Source organism: Oncorhynchus masou, chromosome 13 (assembly GCF_036934945.1).
Source record: "Oncorhynchus masou masou isolate Uvic2021 chromosome 13, UVic_Omas_1.1, whole genome shotgun sequence".
NCBI lineage: Eukaryota > Metazoa > Chordata > Actinopteri > Salmoniformes > Salmonidae > Oncorhynchus > Oncorhynchus masou.
The window spans coordinates 56,111,501-56,127,688 of NC_088224.1; the positions used below are offsets into that span (position 1 = coordinate 56,111,501).

Below are 16,188 nucleotides of genomic sequence, written 5' to 3' on the forward strand. Positions count from 1 at the left end.
GAGAACTACTTCCTCATGAATCCTTTGCCTTTAAATGGTCTATTCCCCCATCACATCCCTACATCCTCCTGCAGGTCGGCCGCTTCTAATGCCAATGTGACAGTAGATCGTTCATTAACACCTCAACGATTAGTTAACAATAGCTTTAATGAGTTGACACTAATAGAGGAAGCCAGAGATTTCAATATGCTTTCTAGTGGGTGGAGTTATGATTCGCCCTCTACCATATCTTGGTAGGCGGCGTTGTACAGTTAGCTAACCTTTAAGCGTGTTTAAAGAAGTATATGCCTACAGTAAAATACATTGAGAAACAAATGACTACAACATCAGATAAAATAACACATTTATCAAAGTGAAATTATGGCCGATGTCAAATACGACGCCATCTAATTGATTAATCGGCAACTGTGCCATTTCCCTCCAGTATAGACGACCGCCAAGATTATTTATTTTTTAGTTCACAACACATCTCTAAAATCAAGATCTGCACAGGTTAAAGTGCGCCATCTCCTGGACATAGCAAGACAATGACCATCGATCGTTTCATTGCAACACAGTATAACACCGTGGTAGTATTTTTTATTTATTTATTTATGTACGCTTCAATTTTTTTGTCAGTTACCTAGAAGCTTCATGAGAAATAGCAAATAAAATGTGACATTTACATCCAATGAACAAAACAAATCATATGAAACGAAATGATATGAAACGAAAAGTTATGGAGTTGGAATAAAGAGTTGGAATACAAGCTTTACCCTTAAACTGTGTTGAGATAAGCAACTACAAAAACAACTCAACAGGAGGCCATGACAGACAGGACCATAAAGGACCAGAATAATAGAAAGGCTGGCACAAGACAATCCTTACTAATTTAGTGGCCAAATACAAAAGTGAATAGACTTATAGGGATAAAAAAAAAAAAGTGCTTTCAGACAGAGGATGCCATTAAAGGCACTTGAGGAAAGTTGCATGAACATAGTGTTTTTGTGGGAAATTCCTTTTTTGTTGTATGGGCTACAATTGAATTACAGTATCCTATTTTAGATAAGAAATAGGCCTAGGCCTAATTTTTGTACTAAATACACTTTCAGATACAGCTACTAGTGTACAGTACGTATGTTTGTACAGTATACATTCATGCCCACGTGATTGGCAATGGCTTGATGCATTGTCCTCATTTAATTTCATATTAACACATGCACATGCTAGGGTATTGATTGGCACCAGCTTTGCAAATTGATCATTAAATTCATATATTCATTTTGGTGACAAACATAAAAAGGTTAAGGAAAACCTGACAGGGAAGTATTTTGATATACATGTATATATTATATTTTAGATAATTCAAAGAGTTCAGTTTATAGGTAAAAACAGAGCATTAAATTGGGATATTATAGAACTTATTAAAATTAAAATAAAAATCCTATTTCATGAGGATCACGTGAAACAAACCTTGAATCTCAGTCCATATAGAAAAAAACATTTGACTTTACATGAATAGTAAATTCCTTTAATTAAACACCACACTATTAGTTTAATCTACACCCTCTACGACTTCAGTTAACAGAACCTATAACTATCCTAACAATAACCATTTCACCCACTATTTCCCTGGCACATATTGAAACAATAAAGACATTTAACACATAAAGGATAAGATTAGTTTTGAAATGTACAGTGCCTACAAAAAGTCTACACCCCCTTGAACATTTTCCACATTTTGTTGCGTTACAAAGTGGGATTGAAATTGTCATTTTTCATCAACAACCTACACAAAATACTCCATAATGTCAAAGTAGAGAGAAAAAAAAAGAGAAAAAAAAAGATTCTTCAAGCTCTGTCAAGGTGTTGGGGATCATGGCTAGACAGCAATTTTCAAATCTTGGTGTAGATTTTCAAGCAGACTTAAGTCAAACCTGCAACTTGGTCACATTCACTGTCTTCTTGGTAAGCAACTCCAGTGTGGATTTGGCTTTGTGTTGTAGGTTATTGTCTTTCTGAAAAGGTGAATTCCTCTCCCAGTGTCTGGTGTACAAGCAGACTGAAGCAGGTTTCCTCTAGGATTTTGCCAGTGCTTAGCTCCATCACATTTCCCTTTCTTCCTGAAAACCTCCCCAGTCTTTGCCTGTGTCAAGCTTCTGAACTCATTTAGGCTTGCCTAAACAAAAAGGCTGAATACTTACTTATACAACGACTATATTTTAGTGATTTCATTTGTAAACATTTTTTAGATTCCCCCCCTTCACTTTGACATTAATGGTGTATTTTCTGTAGATCAATCGCAATTAAAAAAAATAAAAATAATCTATCACAAAAAGTTCAAGGGTGCGTAGATCTTCTATAGGGCACAGTACATTTACTTCAGCATGAATCTTTGGTTTCGATGCACGTGTTTAGGCTACTCAGTGGTACACACCACAAGCTGTATTGGTCTCAAAACTATAGATTGCACATCTATTACTGCGGAGCAAGATCGTCTTGCATTCGAACATTCAGTATAAAATAGAGAGGTATCCATCCCATTTCATACATGCTGGATAAAAGCGTCTTTGTTGGGCACTGAAAGCCACCGTTGCTCTTATAATGTCGATGGCGCGACAGACGTCAACTGCTGCTGGTCTGAGGTTTCAACAAGGAGCAAACAATTCGCTCCGTGACAGTCAGTTTTTTTTACATAAAGCGCAAATGTGGCGCAAAACAAAACACTTCTAGTCTGTATGTTGCTGTAACATGTAGTGAAGTCGTCCCTCTTTCACGTTGCCACTCAGAAATCTGTTAGAAAGATGTTCAATGAAACAGAAAACAACAGCCCTAAAATCACCTAGAACAGAGGCTAGATGAAGTTCATACTTCTCAACCATGGTCCACTGGTTTATAACTTCAGTGACTAATACTAGTGACCAATACTAATGTAGATAAGTTGATATTTGAGGGACAAAGGGGTGAATTAGGTATTAGAGGTGAGCTGGGGCTGGGGGTATCGTCACCCCCTAACCAACCAGACAGTGAAGTGGTAGTGTAAGGCCTGCTCCATGCAGGTGGATGTGTATGATGATTGGCTGTGAGTTGGGGAGAACCTGGTGGATTTCCGTGGTGATTGGCTGCGAGGTGGGGAGAACCTGGCGGATTGCTGTGGTGATTGGCTGCGAGGTGGGGAGAACCTGTTGAGATTGTCGTTATCTGTCTGCAGGCTCCAGCTCCACTCAGGCGTCAACAGCCTTCTGTCCAGACAGACATCACACAAACAAACAGATTAATAAATGGTAGGCTGACCATATTCAGTGACAATTTAGGCTACATATCATATATTATACTGTATCATAAAGCATAGGATGTATTACCTATAAGCATGTCACAAACACTAAATTAGCCTATGGCCTAGCTACATAGAGAATACTTTGGCCTAAAGACTGACTCCAAGACAACAAACTCAATGGAAACCAAGGTGTAGTGAAATTGCATCTTACAGTCAGCTGTCCCAGAGGATTTAGGGGTCGCGCTCCTTCTTCACCTTGACATCTCCAGCCAGGATGGTAGCGATCTCTCCCTGCATGAAGGCCCAGGGCACGTTGGAGCCCACCAGGGGACACCGCTCTCCACTGGGGCAGAACACCTCGCTGCCGGGCCCCTGGCTCCGGATGAAGTCTCTGGTGCAAGGGAAGCAGAACTTATGGGCCGCAACCGAGGGGCACTGGACAAAGTGAGTGTCTTCCAAGCGCTCGTGGCAGATGGTGCAGCAGAGAGGGGGACCAGAGGAGCCGGAGGGGTCCCCTGCTCCCTGGTCCGAGGCCCCAGCCAGGGGGAGAGCTGCTGTGGTTCCCCCTGCAGAGTTGCTGGCTCCCTGAGGTTCCCCATTCCTGGAGGCCAGGCGCCGCTGCTGCCCCGCAGGGCAGGCCGCCATGGGGCTGCTGCTGCTCTGCCTCACTGCCAAGGAGGAGTGGCCCAGGCCTCCACCACTACTGCTGCTGCTGCTAGGGGCCTCTCTGGGTGACTCAGCCACGCTCATCAGTGCTGTGATGGGGGAGGAGTTGCTGCTGTGGGAATGGGAGGCCGAGCCCTCCTGGTGGGGAGGTGGCTGGCTAACGCTGGGGAAGGAGGAGGCAGCTAGGTGGATAGCCATTCCCGGGTACATCCCCATGGGCCAGTGCTGCCGGAGCTGCTCCTCTGTGGTCACTACCTCTCCACCCTGGGGCTCTGGGGAAGCCTTCCTCCGGCGCCCGCGGACTGGCGGTGCCGAGCGGGACATGTGACACAGCGCTGTGGGCAGCATGGAGCAGCTGGCGTCCAGGTAGGGCTGGGGGAGAACGTCAGGGCCGGGGGTGTCCTTAAAGGCCCTTACCGCGTCACTCAGCAGCTCAGAGAGCAGTCGCCAGTCCCCCGCGCCATGCCTTTTCTCGTACTCCACATACTTTAGGCCAGAGTTGACCATCTTGCTCCCTGAGTCTCTCTGGCTGTCGTGGAACATCTGCTTGACCAGCACCGCCAGACTGGAGAACATGTTCCCCGAGCCGCACGGGTACTCCGCAAAGATCTTCAGCTCAAAGTCCAGCGCCAGCTTGGCGTCGAAGGCAAAGATCCGTCCCACCAGGCTGTGGTCCTTCTTGAAGCGCACGTTGAAGGGGGTGCAGCCGGAGAGGGTGAGCAGGGCCCCTCGTACAGCCTTGGGTCGGCCGGCCCAGTCGTCTGCTCGGTTCCGTACACTCTCTGACAGCTCGGCCAGAGCCTCTGCATTCCTCTGCTTCTCCCTCAGCTCCTTCTCAAACTCAGGGCTCAGGAAGGAGGCCACACCCATGCCCATGCTCAGCTGCCTCTTGGTGATCTCGTTCAGCATGGGGGCAGAGAGGGTGAGGGGGGCTCCCCCAACTCTGGCATTTAAACCAGGCACAGCTGCTAGCAACCCGTGTGGAGCCCCCACAAGGCCTTGTGTCATTAAATTGGGCGGAACAGTACCCCCCATGGGTCTTCTGGCGTTGTTAGGGCTCTGGCCACTGAGTTCTTGTTGTGGGCCCCCGTCATCTATTCTGTGCAGACCGTTGGGGATCCGTGCTGGGGCTCCGTAGTCCCCTCTTCCCCTTTCAAAGCGTTCAGGAAGTGGCCTGCCACCCTCCATAGGTCCATCTCTCCCACCTGGGCCATGTTTAGTGGGTTGGGGACACGGGGACCTGTCATCCTGCATAACATGAGTTATTTTCAACTGCCTTGCCGTCTCTATGAGAAATTCAATACGGTCCGTACCTTCATAATTCACACAGCCTCGGCAGACAGTCTCGCTAAAGTCCCAGATCATAGCCCAAGGCATCTTAGGCAAATCGCAAAGGTAACAACACCACTGCCGCCTTGAATATGACTGGGGGGAGGACATATTTGATAGGCCCTTTTTATATCTTTCTTGCTTTCTGAGGTCCTGATTAAACAGATGCAACGTTAGCTTTCAATGGTTCAGAAATAATCGCCGCGTCTGTTACTTCTCCAATACCTTAACACATATGATACACTCTCTGTATTAAACACACAAAAAAAGTTGTGTTTACTCCATTTCGGCCGCCCTGTGCACGTGAGTGTTTATACTAGAAGACTGTCTTTGCTGGAACTTACACAACGCTGTGCTAATGGTGCATTCTGGGATTTGTTGTTTTCGTTCCGGGGGGCCTCCGCGAGTATGCTCTTCGTGAACAGCATCAGTTGCGTCTATAAAGTGAATTTTGACTGCACACAGACCATGGTTTATATTCATCAACACTCTATGTAAAAGAAGATATATTTACAAAGGTACCGATATGCGCAGCCCAGATCATCGCGAACCGAGCTAGATTTAGTGTATCCAGGTCAAAGGTACTATATATTTTATGGGAACAAAAGATGTTGATGCAGGCATGCGCTTTTAGTTAGACTAAGTTCAATTCAGTCATTTATCAGTACTCCGAGATCATGCCAAATGAGGTATCTTCATCAAGCGATGATTCAAGTGACACGGAGGAGGTTCCGCAAAAACGGAGAAAGCAGGGTAAGTTATTTTCTAGCTTAACTAGCTAACTTAGCTAATGTTAGCCACTCCAATCAACCCCATCAAAGCTGACTGCCAGATATCTAGTAAATCCTGTTAGGAGTCAAAAGTGAAATGCTGTAATGGGCAGACAGCATTGTGCATTCAATGCTGATTTCCAAAACACACACACAGAGTATGTTCACTTAGCTAGCTATCTAGCTAATAACAATAACTATGTCTCAACCCTCAGCTTCAAGGTATCAGTGTCCAGCTGATTTTGTGGCATTTACCCACAAACCCTGTGCCAGTACCCTCATCGAAAGGCTTCGTGATGACAACACAGAATTATGGCTAATCAAAGCTCCTAGCGGTTTCAACCCGGACAGGTAAGCAACCCCTCTTTCCATTTATTTGAATTATCTTAGAAGAGGCATGATTCACTTCTAATAACAGACAGGGAAATATCTAACAAAGTCCTAAGCATTTCTCTGTCTGTTATTAGAAGTGAGTCACTGTCCACTTCCATTGCTTTACACCCACATTGTCTACATCTGGTGTGCCTCTTAGCACACTGTTTGACTGTCATCTCTCTCTCCTCCCTCCCAGTTTCAGCAGTCTGAAGATGCCTCTGTCTGGGCTGCAGACCATGCAGGCCCCTGCCCAGCAGGCGCGGGGCAGTGGTGGGAATTCCGGGCAGATCTATAGCGTGCTGGGTGGGCCCTCTGGTGCCGCGGACCTCCACCTCCTCACCAGCCACCGCCAGAGGCTCGACTCGGTGGTCTGTGCCCCGACCTTCAGCGGCCTCCTCAACATCTGTGAGAGCTACGGCGACTGCAGCACCAACCAGACCACCATAGCCATCCCAGCCACCCCGGCCCCCACCGTGCCCCCGGGGCTCCGCCTGCGCTTCCAACCTTTCGGAAGCAGGACCCCCACCCTCTCCAGAGTGATGGAGGATACACTGGATACTCCGCTGCCGTCTTCAGGAGAGACGCCTCTCAGGGTCACACTGGACCCGGGGGAGGAGAGGAAGAGCAAGAAGAAAAAGAAGAGGAAAGACAAACTTATAAAGACTGAGGAGGAGGAGGAGGAGGTGGTCAGGGTGAAGCAGGAGCTGCTACACATGAGCCCAGAGGAGTCCTATGAACTTCCTGGGCAGGAAGCTGAACTCTCAGAGGAGAAGAGGAGGAAGAAGAAGAAGAAAAAGAAAGACAAGGACAGACGAGAGGCAGAGGGTACTGTAGATTTGTCTTTTAATGTAATTAAACAAGAGGTGGAAGTAAAAGTTGAACCAATGGACAGTTCCTATGGTGACGTTGAAGATTCTGTAAAAAAGATCAAGAAAAACTAGCATGACGATGACGAGTCTTGTTTTTACCGTCATATGGTTTTGTGAAGTTATGCTATGATATAATTGTATTATTCAATTAAACACTTCAACAAATAATTATTATGCTACTCTACTGTCATTTTGATTTTTTGGGGGAAATGTTATTGTCTAATAAAACCTAGACAGTAACATTTAACAGTGTTCAGACTTGTGCCCCTTTATTCACACTGAACAAAAATATAAACGCAACATGTGAAGCGTTTGTCCCATGTTTCATGAGCTGAAATAAAAGATCCCTGACATTTTCCATACGCACAAAAAGCTAATTTCTCTCATTTTGTGCCCAAATTCGTTTACATCCCTGTTAGTAAGCATTTCTCCTTTGCCAAGATAAACCATCCGCCTGACATGTATGGAATATCAAGAAGCTGATTAAATAGCATTGTCATTACACATGTGCAGCTTGTGCTGGGGACAATAAAAGGCCTCTCAAATGTGCAGTTTTGTCACGCAACACAATGCCACAGACTTCTCAAGTATTGCGTGCGTGTGCAATTGGCATGCTGACTGCTGGAATTGAATGTTCATGTCTACCAAAAGCTGCTTTCAAAGCTGGTTTAGAGAATTTGGCATCACGTCCAACCAGCCTCAACCGCAGACCACGTGTAACCACCCCAGCCCAGGACCTCAACATCCGGCATTTTCACCCGCGGAATCGTCTGCTTCTTTTCTGTTGAATGTTACTTGAAGAACTGAATACCATGAAAATACTGTACCTATTAATGCTTGAGGGAGAAGTGTTCAGCATAAATGGCTATCAAATGTAAATGAATGTGTAGATAATTGATTGCTGTAGATGAAACTGGGTTTGCACAACTGAAGAATTTCTGCACAAACTGTCAGAAACTGTCTCAGAGAAGCTCAACTGCATGCTCGTCAAACCGTTTCAGAGAAGCTCAACTGCATGCTCGTCATCCTCACCAGGGTCTTGACCTGACTGCAGTTAAACGTCGTAACTGACTTCAGTGGGCAAATGCTCACCTTCGATGGCCACTTCCACATTGGAGAAGTGCTCTTTATGGATGAATCATGGTTTCAACTGTACCGGGCAGATGGCAGGCAGTGTGTGTGGGTGAGCGGTTTTCACATTGTAAACAGAGTGCCCCATGGTGGCGGTGGGGTTATGGTTTGGGCAGGTATAAGCTACAGACAATGAACATAATTACCTTTTATCAATGGCAATTTGAATGCACAGAGATACAGTGACGAGATCCTGAGGCCCATTGTCGTGCCATTCATCCACTGCCATCGCCTCATGTTTCATAATGATAATACACAGCCCTATGTCACAAGGATCTGTACACAATTCCTGGAAGATGAAAATGTCCCAGTTCTTCCATGGCCTGCATACTCACCAGACATGTTACCCATTGGGCATGTTTGGGATGCACAGGTTCCACCAATATCCACCATCTTCGCCCAGCCATTATGGAAAAGTGGGACAACATTCCACAGGCTACAATTAACAGCCGGGTCAACTCTATGCAAAGGAGGTGTATCACGCTGCATGAGGCAAATGGTGGGCACACCTGATACTGACTGGTTTTCTGATCCACGCCCCCTACCTTTTGTTTTAAGGTGTCTGTGACCAACAGGTGCATATCTGTATTCCCAGTCATGTGAAATCCATAGATGAGGGCCTAATGAATTAATTTCAATTGACTGATTTCTTTATATGAACTGTAATTCAGTAAAAATCTTTGACATTTTTGCATGTTGCGTTGATATTTTTGTTCGTTGTAGTTAATTTACCCTCAATGTTGCCATTAACTATTGATTCTGCTGCAGTCCTGCAGTACTCTTGCTCCACAGGCAGATGGTGCTGTGGTTCTTCTCTCGTCACCGGCCACAGATGCGGTCGGTTGCCTCTCAGCCTGCTCTTACTCTGCACTGGAGTATGGTCCTGTTTTCTAATGAGTTCAGAGACACCTCTGGTGCTATCCAACTCGATGTCTGTACTTTCCTCCCACTACACCACCCCCTGCATGTATTCCTCACTTACTCGCTGCAAGTCTGTGGTAGTGTCGCATTTCCTTCTTTTTTTCTGACACTTTACTATATTTTTTAAAGTTGCGTTTGGGTTTGTGAGTGAATTATGAGCCGTGAACAAAACAACGTTGAATAGGCTACATATTCAATTCAATTCTTCGTATAAAAGTTATGTAATTGTTAAAATATACATATATATTATTTTGTACATGAATAATAATTTTTTAAAAACTTGCATGGAAGTTCTGGTCATCAGAATTCTTTCTTGGTTCTTGATGCTCAGAGAGTATCTCAAAGACAACAGCTGCTATTTTATAACTCTGGTATGGAGGGCATAGAACTTTGATGTTGGATCGAACCTTATGCGAGATGTCTATGTATTCTCACAGATACGTGCAATGTGTGTGTGTTTGGGATCTGCTTCAGGTATGGTGTTGCAGATAACTTGGCTCCTAGCTAGTGGGTTACACAACAGGTAAACAGCAGAACATTGACTCCTGTTCTGTGGGTGTCTCCTACACACACCGCTACTCACCTTTGGTATCTCACAGGCTAATACGTTTCACCATGGCTGGTTATTTGTCCGTTTCCATTTGACCCACTTGAGAGCAGTCGAATGTCCTCCAGCAAGAAACCAAGATGGACACTATCATTCTGGTGCCTGCGTCTTCCTCCACATTGTGCACACGGTCATTATTGTTCAGTGGATTAGCCATAGGGTCACCAGGCCAAGTCACAGCTGGGACAATGAGGCCCTGAAGTGAAGCACCTGGATGTGAAACAGAAATCTAGCCGAACTCTATGTTCTCGTCTATCTCTATGCGTTGATGTATTGTTTAATGGGGATAGATCTGCTATAGGCGCAGCAGGTTGCTTGAACAGTAAGTGCCGTCTGGCAAAGCAGATGAATAATTGAATGCAGTCTGAAGTTTAGATACAACGTGTCCAGACTACAGAGCAGGATTGGGCCCTGTGCGCCCCAACCGATGCAAATTTGGGGGGAGTGAGAGGGGAGCGACTTGTGGGGGTAATGCATTGGAGAACCAATCTCGCCTGCTGTACTCACCCCCTCCTTCTCTTCCCCCCTCTTCCCTCCTCCCTCCCCATCACTGCAGCGATTCCCTCTCCCTCGTCTCCCCCTGTACTGCTCTCCTTTTCAACCAGCGCGCTCCAGCTAGCCTGCTGCAATGTGAGGGTTTCCATGGCAACGCAGTCCTGCCAAGGACCATGGTGCTCTGCTCTGTGGCGATGGAGAGAGAAAGAGAGAGATGGATTGGGCTCATCAATGTATTATATGTGAGCTCCACCACTTCGGGCATGCTAAGATTGCTGTCTCGGAAAGCTGCAGTTCCCCCCTGCTTTCCTCTCTGTCCTTTTCTTTGCAAGCCCATAACACTCAGCGTTTTGACAGCGATTAAAGTGCATGGATCGATGCAGAGAGAAATGGTCCATCGGTTTAAGGATGGCAGTGAAATTGGTCTGTGTTTCTTAAATGCAATGAGAATTGGTCTTGCGTTCATTCTGGCGTTGTTTGCCCTTTGATGAATAAGTGCCTCCCTGACATTGCTTTGGCTGCAGGAGAGTGCCTCCAAAACAAGTCTTACCACACCAGCAACTTCATTGCATACTAATGCCTTAACATGACGCACACTCAGCCCTCCCATTCATAGAGCAGAAATATGTCATTGAACCAAATAGGCTAAGGCCGCCTCTGCAATATAGAAGAAACACAATACAGAAGTACTGATGCGTAATATTTGAAAGTGTTGAATGCACACTGTCTTCTAAATTAAAAGACGTTCCGTCAATGGAGACAAACCTTGTACCGTTGATCAGGTGTATAAGAGTTTGGGAAGCTGTCGCTGATGATGTTTGGGGTCTTTCTCGTCTCCTGGACCTTCTGTTCATTTGAATGGGCTCCTCTTGTCTGCTTCTTTTCTGTTGAATGTTACTTGAAGAAGTGAATACCATGAAAATACTGTACCTATTAATGCTTGAGGGAGAAGTGTTCAGCATAAATGGCTATCAAATGTAAATGAATGTGTAGATAATTGATTGCTGTAGATAAAGTGATTGAAAAAAAGAAGTATTTAGATTTGATTAGCCATTCAAATGAACAAACCTTCAATGGGGGATGGTCTGCACTGAGGAAAATCTGTTGCTATGCACTAACAGACAAGTCAAATCAGATGTATGCTGTGAAAGCAGCCCGAGCTGTCTTTGCAGCCAGTCTCCATGACAACCTCAATGCTATTTCCCTGATTGTTGCCTTGGACTAGCGTTAGATATGCTGAAAGCGTTTCTTGGACCCTAATTCGTAAAAGCCTGGAAGTCCTTCTTTGGGCTTGCATGTATTCATAGTTGTCATTCCCAGGTGGCAGTGTAGACTTCTGGAGAAACTAGACAGCAGAGAGAGACAGCAGTCCCCTCGGGGAGAGACAAGTCCTTGCTTTGACCTTCACAGTGGCAGGGAAGAAGGAGCAGTGAGCAGTTCAAACATCCCCATACACAGGAGACTAAGACACCTAAAGATCAACCTTGTTGTTGTTGTCTACGTGCTGTACAGTGCCACTACACACTGTGACATTAGACATACGTTACTGCAGATCATTCACTCCTTCAATCCAACATATGAACTATTTCCATATCGGCGCCATCTAAACATTTGTCACTTGAGTTTGCTCATATGTAAGGTACGGAATGGAATGTGTATATGTATTGTACACCTTAAGACACATACTGGCATAAAATATACATAATATTGGTGGGATGTTATTAAAACATTCAGTAAATATTGAATATGGGCAGTAATGTGGGTTACTTTTGTTCAAGAATGACTACGTTGACTTGAATTCAGTGAAATATACCACATAACTACAGTCCATTGTTACCGTAATTCCTCCTTTATTCAGAGTGGACGGCACAGCTGGACAAGCTGTGCAGGTTAAGTGCTTTGCTCAAGGGCAGAGGAGCACTTTCTTCTCCTGGGACTTCACATGGAACAGATGACACCATACCTTAGTCCGTAAGAATGCACCAACTCACTGTCTCTAATGCAGTCTGACATTGGCATCATTTGCCATCTTTCAAGACGTCATAGCATCTCACTTAACAGAAGGAATCAAACCTACATTGTTAGCAACCATGTGTACTATACTATTTAATTTATCACGTCATATACAGCCCAAAAAAAATGTTGTAGCTAATTCAACCTAGTATGAAGGTTCAATGTGTTTTTAGCAGTGTAGCTAATTCAACCCTGTATACATTGTCATACCAGCTCAGTGTGTTTTAGTGGTGGATGAGGTTTGTTTGTGTTTGTTGTTGACAGTTTTGTCTCTTTGTGTGGCCTGGGGGACCGTTGTCAGAGGCCAGGAATAAATAGCAGTCGTTTAATTTCCCTGCCCACTTTATCTGATTTGATTAGTCTGACTTATTGAATGGCCATAAAGCCTATAATAACTTGGATGGGTTCAATCTAAAGGGCTAGTATTATTTGTGTCCTACTTAATATATCAAGTCTATGACCTTCCCCAGTTGAATAATATCTTGCCTCATGTACTTTATTCAACCTTTACCTTCTTGTCCCTGTGTGCCTGCTCAAGTTAAAGTAGCAGCTCCTTACCGATCAGCCTACAGAGTAAAATCCACACAACTGCCTCATTCTGTCTCAAACTGGGCCAAGTCATTTTGAGCTCCCCTGGCTTCTCCCTAATGGTTCATTGGCATGCTGCAGAATCTTCCATCAGTGTCAGGCCAGGGCTCCTTAGAAAGGTAAAATATGTTTGTGTTTCTGGAGGCCCGAAAAAAGACTCATGTGTGCCTCTAGGGTTAAAGCGATCCTTGGAAAGTCTCCGGGTGGCAGGTGTACGTCTGTAGCAGGACATGAAGCCAGACGTCAGGTGATGGAAGAGTGGTCGTTTGGTGTCGAAGGAATTTGAATTTCACCATGGAGTCTGTATCGACCAGTGTAGAGTACCTAATAGTACCCTGTAGTCTCTGTGATCGATTAGCAAGCCCTGGCTGGAACTCATTATCCTAAGAAAATGGGTGAGTCAGTGTGCATTTAATATTCCTGACTGCTTTGATTTGTAATTGTTCAAATTAGCTGTATAACACAAATTGCTGGAACAATGACTATACATGGTACAGCTATGGTTGATAATCTATTATGTGAGCATTTATAAAGTACACCATATGCCGCTCCCTTTGGGTAATTTAAATGAAACAAAGTATCATATACAAAGACAGTTCAGGACCGTACAAACATTAAGATACCAAAGCTATTGTAAGGACTGAAATTAATGATGCCATTGTTGCTTCCCCTGTACGAAACGTTTGTTTCGTGCTAATTACCTGATGTCATTACTGAGTGTTCCTTTGTCCATTGGTATCATAGTTGTTCAGATTTTCTGCAGGTACTACATGCCAAATCATTTCAGATGGGCTCATTAATAAAACACACACACACAGAGTATCATCGGTTGGAAAATTATATGCACCCAAAAAAAAAACATTCTCATTATGCAAATCCACTTTCAATCGACCCAGGCTCAGAATTCTATTGGTATGCTGTATGTGCTGTCGCCCACTCTATTTCCCTGTAGGATCATGTTGATACTAACCACACAGAGACAGTACACACATAGGATACTGGAATAATACAGCAGGCACTGCTTAGGCTTCCCTTATATACCGTAGAAAATGTATTTATTAAAGCATATGCTCAAGAACTGAAAAACAACAACTGCAAGATTGCAGAACATATCTTGTACCATAAAATTGATAAAGGAATCACTGTACACGCCACAGTGTTTTAAAATCACAGCTTTTGCATCGCAATTTAAATGTATTTATTCTCATTTGTATTTATGCACATAATAATCAAACATTCATGACATTTAAAATACTTTTTGGAATAGTTAAGAATGAAATGTGTTTCTTATTTTAAACTTAATCTGTGATGTTGGTTAGAAATATCACAACAGCAAAAAATAAAAACATACAAAAACGTACAATCATTGTTCAGTATTTTGCTTATCTGACTGGCATAAATTATTAAATCAATTTGATTTAAAGATAATTATCAACCAGATGGAATACATTTTGGTCTGTGGAATAAATGCTCTGAAATATAATCTATAAACTGGCCGTGAAGCAAAGTACCATAATTATAAAATCATTGGCTTCACCTGTCCTTACATAGGCCCGTCTCATACCAATGCAACTACCTGTGGAACGGCCTATTACACTGTAACAGGCTAGTAAGTTCAATGTCTATGTAATGTAAAGTGTTGCCAAAGGACAATAGCCAGTTTCCACTTTAGTTACTTAGGATGCGGGAGTAATTTTAACATTGTTGCTAGTCAAAGATGGACAGCTCTTGTACCAGTACAGATGGCAAGTTTTAGTGAGAGAGGTCCGTTGAGGTTTTCTCCAACCTTGGGGTTTGTTGTAGCTCAGTGGTTTATTTCCAGGCCCAGGAATTTGATATAACTTTTATGATGAATACTTGTTAAATGCATAGAAGGTACACGCAAATGGAAGACAGCAACAACTGAATGCTGAAAGACAAGTGGTGATTTAGTTTCAAGATTTCAGCCTTGTGACAGTCAAAAAATGTGTATCTTCCTTCAATCAAAGTCAAAGCATTAGTTTCCTAGACAAACATGCAATAAGTAGATGAAAACATTCAAGAGAACCCAAACATTGACCTGAGTCCCTGTAAAATTGCCAAAATTCTGGTATAACTGTTAGAACACAAACTTGGTCTTCCACAGGCAGTCAAAATACAAATAGCATTCTCTTTGTCAAAAATATACATTCCAATTTCAGATTTAATTAAATGACAAATAATCTCCTTTATCAGCCACTACTTTAAAAATCTGATGTCGTCTAGAATTGAAAATGTGTCTTCCCTAATTTTGATACAAAATATTGCATTAAAAATACATTTATCTATTGATTCAAGCAGAGGGAAGGGTGAAATTGTCATTAATATAAACACATGATAAAAGTACTCCCTAATTTAAAGTCAATCAAATGTCTATGTACCTATGCTAATTCTTAGTCAGAATTTTCTCTGCAATTCTTGGTCAAAACATCTCGTAAGGGAACACATCTCAAACATTGGCTGTTACGACACATTATTATTCTTATCCTCTGTATCAACCCGTGCCTGGAATAGCCACGCACAAGAGAATAGAAATGAGCTTCCATGGATTTCAATTAGGCACTATAGCACTGTGATTTGCCAAGGATGAAGTGCTTGTGTGTTCTATCAATTCAAAACATATGTTGTTTATTCTGGCAAATGCACAGCCCCCTTACCAGCGACCTAGGTAACAGCACAGTAGGGTGCGAGTGGACATGGGTGTGATGTTGCAGACAGAAATCTGAACAGTTACATACAGTAGGTATGGTGGCGTGAGTAATGCTACTGTACTGTAGCCACAGGCAAAGCAGGTTTGATTTACAATCTGATTGTGCAAAACGCAGGTTCAAAATAATTATTAGCAACCCCCCACCCCCGCATTTGTATCTATGGCACATTATACATCGCTATCATCTTATCTATGAGGGGGATTATCTATATTTTATCCTGTGGACCCCATAGGGTCAAGTCCTGACTGGTTTGTTATTATGATATTATCAATTGGAGTTGATTTTGATGGCCTTGTTCTTAGGTGAGAGTGCAACTAGGTGCACAATCTAGTCGCTCCAGACTCAAGCATACTGTATTAGGGCAAACTCATTGTCTCTCACTCTCTGTCCTCTGGAACTGAGTAGGATGTTAACCAACACTAGCATCAGCTGAGAAGCA

At 43.6% G+C, this 16,188-nt stretch overlaps 2 protein-coding genes across 3 annotated transcripts; one reads left to right on the forward strand and one right to left on the reverse strand.

The window, feature by feature from the left end:
• Positions 1-2,712: 2,712 nt before the first annotated feature.
• Positions 2,713-5,658, reverse strand: LOC135552625 (interferon regulatory factor 2-binding protein 1-like). Of its 2 annotated transcripts, none has more exons than XM_064984348.1 (2): positions 3,468-5,658; positions 2,713-3,218 (listed from the first exon to the last, which is right to left on the reverse strand). In XM_064984348.1, the coding sequence occupies exon 1, from the start codon at positions 5,360-5,362 to the stop codon at positions 3,488-3,490; it is 1,875 nt and encodes a 624-aa protein (XP_064840420.1). In that variant the 5' UTR covers positions 5,363-5,658; the 3' UTR covers positions 2,713-3,218; positions 3,468-3,487. The 2 variants fall into 2 exon arrangements, with proteins under 2 accessions (XP_064840420.1, XP_064840419.1); XM_064984347.1 differs by having other exon boundaries at positions 2,713-3,221.
• On the forward strand, positions 5,622-7,433 carry LOC135552627 (DNA-directed RNA polymerase I subunit RPA34-like). The gene is made up of 3 exons (XM_064984349.1): positions 5,622-6,004; positions 6,237-6,372; positions 6,593-7,433. Exons 1-3 carry the CDS (start codon positions 5,929-5,931, stop codon positions 7,335-7,337), a joined length of 957 nt encoding a protein of 318 aa, XP_064840421.1. The 5' UTR covers positions 5,622-5,928; the 3' UTR covers positions 7,338-7,433.
• The last annotated feature ends 8,755 nt before the right edge of the window (positions 7,434-16,188 follow it).

Excerpts from the sequence above, each read along its gene's own strand:
- LOC135552625 (XM_064984348.1), bottom strand. The coding sequence starts at position 5,362 with ATGTCCTCCCCCCAGTCATATTCAAGGCGGCAGTGGTGTTGTTACCTT.
- LOC135552627 (XM_064984349.1), top strand. The coding sequence starts at position 5,929 with ATGCCAAATGAGGTATCTTCATCAAGCGATGATTCAAGTGACACGGAG. Across the intron at positions 6,005-6,236 it reads GCAAAAACGGAGAAAGCAGG|CTTCAAGGTATCAGTGTCCA; the intron begins GTAAGTTATTTT and ends CTCAACCCTCAG. Across the intron at positions 6,373-6,592 it reads AGCGGTTTCAACCCGGACAG|TTTCAGCAGTCTGAAGATGC; the intron begins GTAAGCAACCCC and ends CCTCCCTCCCAG.